The sequence below is a fragment of the Microtus ochrogaster genome, chromosome 22 (assembly GCF_000317375.1).
Source record: "Microtus ochrogaster isolate Prairie Vole_2 chromosome 22, MicOch1.0, whole genome shotgun sequence".
NCBI lineage: Eukaryota > Metazoa > Chordata > Mammalia > Rodentia > Cricetidae > Microtus > Microtus ochrogaster.
In genome coordinates this window covers 113,757-120,959 of record NC_022023.1, presented here as the reverse complement: position 1 = coordinate 120,959, position 7,203 = coordinate 113,757, and the positions used below count along the sequence as shown (strand labels likewise).

Below are 7,203 nucleotides of genomic sequence, written 5' to 3'. Positions count from 1 at the left end.
GCTTGTCAGTCTGTTGGTGGAGGCTGCTTGTCAGTCTGTTGTTGGAAGCTGCTTTTCGTTTCCCAGGTGCCCAGACTCCTGAAACAATCACACAGAAACTACATTATTTGCAATATTGCTTGGCCAACAGCTTAAGTACATTTATGGGTAACTCATATCTTAAATTAACCTATGTCCATTAATCTGTGTATCACCATGAGGCTGTGGCTTACTGGGTAAAGTTCCAGTATCTGTCTCTGGTGTGGCTACATGGCTTCTCTCTCACTCTGCCTTCTTTCTCCCAGCATTCAGTTTCGTTCCCCCGCCTAGCTCTGTTCTGCTCTGCTCTGCTATAGACTCAAGACAGATTCTTTATTAACCACTGGTATTCACAGCATACAGAGGGGAATCACACATCAGTTTATATTGTGGCCAAATTTCCCATCCAGTTGATCTATCAGATTGTCTCACACCCACTGAATGAATGCCAGCCTGGATTTTAAGACATAATTTCTCCTTACAAAATTTTCTTTGCTTCCTCTAACATTTCTTGGGTTTCTTCTTGAGAACGTCTGAAGAAAACACCTCTAATCTGATGTTCCATACTAAATTCCATACTGTGAAAGGTTCCTGTAGTTAACTCACGGTGATTGATGGTTTTTCCTCACAGGTTATCAAAAGAGCTGCTTCTGGACCCACATCAAACCTTGGTTTTTAAAGTGTGGCATAAAGGAGGTATGAGTGTTATTCTTGTGATCATCTTTTCCAGATAAGCAAAGCCATGGTACTGATGAGCCTGAGAACACAGATATCTGTTAGAGGAGAATCATACAGAAGGCTCCATTATACTCTTGTGGAACTGAAGTACTTAGGAGTCATATTTTTGGACTATCTGTATAATATGTAGGAATCCGACATTTGAGCCTTTCCAGTTCTGTCTGTCTTTAACCATAATGTGCAGGACACATACAAGCAGTTTCCCTTCACTTTATATAATATTAGGCCTTCTGTTGGTTCTAACTTGTCAAGCAAGACCAGTAATATACAAAGCCATAGTAACAGCTTATCCTTCCTTGTTTTAAAAAACTTGCTAAGAGGGAGTGCTGACATCTTGGTACTTGAACCTATTTTTATGTAGCTACTATGGATTTTTTGCTTGTTTTGAGTCAGGGTCTGATTTACTTTGTTCTTAATTAACTATATAATACATATGCACATCTTAGGAAATATAGGCAACTATAAATTAAAAAGTAAAAATTCTCGAAATCACATAATTTCAAAAATACTCTCTCCTGTATAGGTGTGTGTGCATGTGCACGTTCACACAGCACCCCTGAGAAAAATCACAGAGGCCTGCAAAGTCTATAGAAAAGTAGTATATAGGTTTAAAATTTTTTCTAGTTACTTATACGAAGAATACAAAACACAGCTCTTCTCTGATGCACCAAAACAGGGGCCAGATATAGCTCAGTTTGTAGATGCTGCTTAGCACATGTGAGTCTATGTTCGATCCCCAGTGCCACATAAACACAGCATAGTGACACAACTGTAATTCTCGCACATATCTGTATCCCTAGCACTCAGAGATGGAGGCAGAAAGATCAGAAGTTCAACTTGCTCTGACTACATAGCAAGTTCAAGATCAGCCTGGGGTACTTGAACCTTGCTCAAAAAAGAAAATGGGGTCGGGGATAACCACAGAACAGGAAAGGGCTTCCTAACAAGCTCTGACCCTAGCCTCTCAGCCTCAGTGCCAGACTCTAGTTATCTGAGCCAGCTTCTCCATGTAGTCCCTAATAGAATATCAACAAGAGGAAGACATGGCCAGCCATACTACCCCGCTCTCCTCTTTCCCCACAGATGAGGAGAGGGTGGTTGGCTTTGCCTCGGTGGACCTCTCCCCACTATTGTCTGGCTTTCAGTTTATCTGTGGCTGGTACAATATTACAGACTTCAGTGGAGAGTGCCAAGGGCAAATCAAAGTTGCTGTTTCCCCTTTGGAGAGTCTGATGCACTTAAAAGAAGAAAGACAAGCGAGACGAGGGACAGTGGCCCCAGGATCACTGGTAGGTTTCCTTGTTCGCACCTAGTTGCAGGTTCTACTGTAAGAAGATCCTTTATACTTTCCACTACTTCCAGCTTAAAAGCCCACGTTTTATATAGACAACAACTTCCTGGCTTCGACGTGGGGGTGTAGAAAAAAGGGGGAATTTTTCAGACTGTTCCAGAGAGGGGAACTCTATTACTATAATAGATTTTCTTTACCCCTCATATCTGCCTGGCACAGCAAGGAATCAGTCAGTATTGAATGAGTGACTTCATGAGTGAGTGACCAAGAGTTCAATGGTCCCTGTGTAAGAAGTCTTCTGGTCAGTTCTGGTGGTCAGGGGACAAGAGTATCACAGCCTTACCCTTATGTATGACTATAAAATCATGTCCTATCTAGTACCTAAAAGAGTAAGAGCATAAATAGGAGAAAAGCAACTGAAAGGCAGCCTGAGGGCATGGTCTATGAAATAACTACCGTTTCATAGGGTGATTATTAAGCTTAAGTGAGGCAGTGCATATTGCTCATAACTGTTCAGCACAGAGAGAAAGTTATACCAAGCGAATCTACAAATTCATGTGCAGCTTTGCTCCGAGGGTATTGGTGGTAACCAGTGCACCATTTTTCTCATTGCTCTGCAGATACCTTTGTTCAGCCCCTTTCCATTCCCTGCCTCTTCTCTCTGTGACACATTCCCTGGGCCTATTGCAAGGCACACCCAAGACGAGCTTGCGCACACTTTTCCAAAGGAGGTTGATTTCTCCTCTCCTGCAAGGTAATTGTTGATGGTAAGAGATAATTTAAAGGATGCATGTGAACTGTCTTGTCTCCTTTACTAGAGGACGACAGGGGAAAAATTCATACACAACAGAAGGTAAATGAGTGGTTGCCTCAGCTTCAGGGTTTCAGAAAGAAATGAAATGATTGCTAACAGATGTGGAATTTGTTTTTAGGGGGTGATAAAATGTTCTAAAACTGATTTTTGAAAAGGAGTAGATAACTCTGAATATACTAAAAAAAAATCACTGGGTTGTATATTTTAATTGGGTTAACTGAATGCTGTATGAATTACATCTCAATAAGGCTGCCTTATTAAAAGAGAAAGAAGATTGTTACAGTCACATTCTTGAATACCATGCTTCAGAATGAAAGATTTGTTCTAAAGATTAAAAGAGGCAGAGCTAGAAAGGAACGGTAGTGTGAGTCGGTTAAACCCAGATAAACCCTACGACTGCCATCGTGATGAAGGCCTCGAATGTGTTGTCGTCTCTCTTATTTCAGGGCTGTGTTTAGAACAGTCACCTGGGCTCTTATGTGGAGGACATGTATAGTGGAGTGGGTGGGACTGAACGTGAATTTATTTGGGAAACCTGCATGATCCAAGCAAGAGTGAGCAAGCCAGAAGTGGTCGCTGTGCTGGGGACTGGTCTGCGGTGCCCTTTCATGAAAATGACTCAGCTGCCACACTAGGGTTTACTTCAGTCCCAGTTTCCCCGACAGAAATGGTGCCATCAGAAGCCAGGTGGCACGCCATGAGGAGCATGTGCAGAACATCCGCCGATTCCACGAATCCCTGCAGCATGGGGAAGCAGTCTCGGCAGGTGATGAGAAGCTGACCACAGTGCCTTTGTCCTCCCACACCTCCATTCTGACTTCGCTCAGGTGAGGACCTGCAGTGGGGAGAAGCACAGAGCCCCAGTGCAGGAGATAGCCATGGCCAGATAACTACAGTGAAAGGTGGTGAGGGATGTGGTTCCCGTCCCAGAGAAGACAGAGGAATGAGTAATCTAGAAAGGTGAACATGGAAAGAGTTAAAGACAACACGTGTGGGCTTTGAAAGAAGAGGCTAATAAATGTGAAGTCTATTCTGTGCAGAAAGATTATCTCCAAACCCCAGAGGCATAGAGTATATCAAGATTAGGAAAATACTGACTGCACAGTTGAAAAAAAAATTAGCTAAAGATGCAAGAGGTCGGCCAGCAAGATGGCTCAGTGGGTAGAGGCACTTGTACACACAGGCCTCAGATCCTGAATTCAGTCCCACACAGCAACAGAAGAGAAACAACTGCCTAGTGTTGTCTTCAGTACACACACACACACACACACACACACACACACACACTAAATTGAATAAATAAAATTTAAGTGCAAGGGACAGGGCAATTCTTTAGGAGTTAGCTCATGAACGTTCTTGGCAACTGGGGAGCCATGTGTGACCCATAGAGCAAGTACTGATACACCTGTGTCACTGGTAAGAGGGCACAATATGGTGTCAGCAAGTGTGTAGGTCCTAATTCTGTGCCAGAACCTCTGATGGAATCCTTGGAATTGCAGATTTCCTAGGACTGTGCCAAGTGTGCTCATGCTTGCATTTTCCTGCTGTAGGCATTCATCTGCAGGACGTAGACACCTACATGACCTGGTGACACTGCTGCCATTTGATAAACTGAATCCTCTAGTGTTAGAACAAAGATGAGCCCTGTTCTCTCCTTTCCCTTGGACGTGACTCAGTCTGGGCTTTGGGAATGCTCCTGGGTGTATCGGGGCAGTAGACATGCTTCCCAGACTGTCTGTCTGTTCCAGGATACTCATGGCCTAGTCAGAGGAAATTAATAAATACCAAATAATGAAAAATGACAAGACTGAAAGTGGAGGCTGAGAGTTGGATGAATTTAGGGGCCAGGGGACCCAGTGATTTCAGATAGTAGACTTTGAAAAGTCATGAGCAGCAACCTTAAAAGATGAATGGAAAGAAGAGTCAAAGTAGAAAGTGGTGTGATCTCAGGTTTTATAATCTGCAGAAGTGTGAGAAGTGTGAGTTTGGAACAGAGCCCATCTGATGTCCTCGAAAAAGCCTAAGACTTGGAGTCCCAGAATCTGAATAGCCACACACTGCTTCTTATCCTAGGCAAACCACTTACATTCTCTGAACCTGAAGTTGTTTATTTGCAAAGTAACCATTACTGATTTCAAGTGGTTGGCTGAGAATTTCCAAAGGTCGATGTGATTCTAAAGCGGAGAGCAATGAGAATGAAAACAGGGTTGTTTTTAAGTCTCTCAGCTGTGTTAACTTCCTCAGTAGTCAGTTCTGTGCTAGGCGCTGTGCTGTGCATGGATATGGTAGATGTAAGGAATCATCACTGAGTCACAGTGATTGAGAAATACAAGGGAAACTGAGATGGAGTCCTGGAGCCAGCCTGGAGAGTTCAGAAAGGCTGGCTAGATGAGGATCAGGAGCTACTGAGGTAACAGGAGTAAGATGAAGTGAGGACCGCCATGATGAGGGCCAAGAATGATGGTTGAATGCCATGTGTTATGATACTTACCTGTTAATCTCAGATGATGCAAGTTCCAGGCCAGCCTGGGCTATATATGAAGACTTGTCTCAATGAAACAAAACAAGCTAACAAAAAGAATGGTTCCTTATGAGAAAGTTGTGTTTTTTGCTAGATAGCAGAAGAGGAACCATTATTAGTCACACAGGGGGCGGGGAGAAAATTATCTCTGGCAATGGAAGGTGAAGGGTAAAGGGTGGGTTGAAGAGGATAGTAGGCTCTCTGTAGCACTAAGCCAAGTGTCGTGAAGATTCCTGTAATCACTGAGTGGCCTCTTTGTCACCTTCCCCTTCTTCCCCAGGAAGAATCTGAGTGAGCTTGATGAGATCCAGAAGTACTTCACCCAGAAGCTCAGCAAGCCTCTCCTGCCCTTGAGCTCTCCCAGTTCTCCTGTTCTCTCAAAGAGCCAGGAGAGCCCAGGAGCCAGCAGCCAAGACCCCGAGAACCAGTGCATCCTGGAGAAATCCAGTAACCTGGTGTTGCAAGTCAGTTCCCTAATCTCAGGTATGATTCAGAGCTGTTTCTGCTACAACTTTGGTCACTGGTTGCCCAGTCAGAGGCCACCTGAGTATCTACCCTCAGATAGTCAGATAGGCCTCCATCACAAATGCAAACAGTTTTCATGTCTCTTTTCTTTCTTTTTAAGAAAAGGATAGTGGTGTGAACAGGAGCATGTAGCAATGGGAAGAGCACTGGAATGAGAGTCAAAAGACCCAATCATGGCATCTGGCATCAACTCGCTATTGACACTGGAAATGCTCTTTCCTTTCTTGACCTTTCATTCTCCTAACCAAAAGTGACAGTCATGGATTAGATGATGTGATGGATCCTTAGCTGTTCTTGAACTTGTCTTCACCACTATCTTTCAGGGCAAAACCTGAGCTATTCCCAGAGTCCTGAAGTGTGTAAGGGTTTTTTTTAGTTGTTTGTTTGTTTGTTTGGTTAGCTGGCTTTGAGGCAGGATCTCACTATGTAGTTCAGGCTGGCCTCAGATTCACAATAATCTTCCTGCAGGCTGTGGTGACATGCGCCTTTAATCCCAGCACTTGGAAGCAGAAGTAGATGATCATCAAGTTCAAGGCCAGCCTGGTCTACAGAGCGAGTTCCAGGACAGGCTCTAGAGCTACACAGAGAAAACCCTGTCTCGAAAAGAAAAAAAAAATCACTGTAAAAGATCTGCATGTAAAGACCTATCTATAGTTTACCATTCCAAAAGGTCCCTTAGAGTAGCTCTCATCCTGCCTCCATATTGGTGTTGAGAAGTGTGCCCTTTAGTGGACTTCCGCTCACTCCATCTTCGTCACCATCAGACAGACCAGACACAAATTTAGACTCTGTTGTGAGACAAAGATGCTTCTCCCAAGAAAGAGCATTAAGATGAAACAAGAGAGACCTTATCAGGATACAAGTGGCTACAGATGGGGGAATCTCCTTACAGGGGTATAGAAAAAGAATAGAAGGATTAAAGCTGGCCTTGAGGTCAAATTTAGAGGTTTAATGCTTACCCAGAGAGAAAATAAGGATGCAGGCCAGTGCCCAAATATATGCAAAGCCCTAGACTCCATCATAGTGCCTCAGACAGAAAAGGGGAAGAAGAAAAGGGAGTTGTTGGCAAGGAAATAACACGATAAGAACTTATTTTCTCACAGACCGTGGATTCTCTACATCAGGGCAATAGTCCAGAAGTAACAAAAGCTGCTCTGTGACCACAATGCTCAGTGCTCTTTTCTGAGGGGTCCTAGACTGGTGGGTATGAGGAGTCACAGATGAGATCTATTCATGCTACATCTGTGTGGTCCTGGAGACAACACGAACCAGACATGTGAGCCACTCACAAGCTGA

The 7,203-nt window shown here is 43.8% G+C and overlaps 1 protein-coding gene across 4 annotated transcripts in view; it reads left to right on the top strand.

The window, feature by feature from the left end:
• The window catches only part of C2cd3 (C2 calcium dependent domain containing 3), a 93,445-nt gene that overhangs the window by 68,674 nt on the left and 17,568 nt on the right, over positions 1-7,203 (top strand). For all 4 annotated transcript variants that reach the window (XM_005357502.3, XM_026784395.1, XM_026784396.1 and 1 more), the window contains 5 exons: positions 650-714; positions 1,840-2,045; positions 2,668-2,801; positions 3,527-3,688; positions 5,663-5,865. In XM_005357502.3, coding sequence (XP_005357559.1) covers positions 650-714; positions 1,840-2,045; positions 2,668-2,801; positions 3,527-3,688; positions 5,663-5,865 — 770 coding nt within the window. The remainder of the gene's footprint in view (positions 1-649; positions 715-1,839; positions 2,046-2,667; positions 2,802-3,526; positions 3,689-5,662; positions 5,866-7,203) is intronic.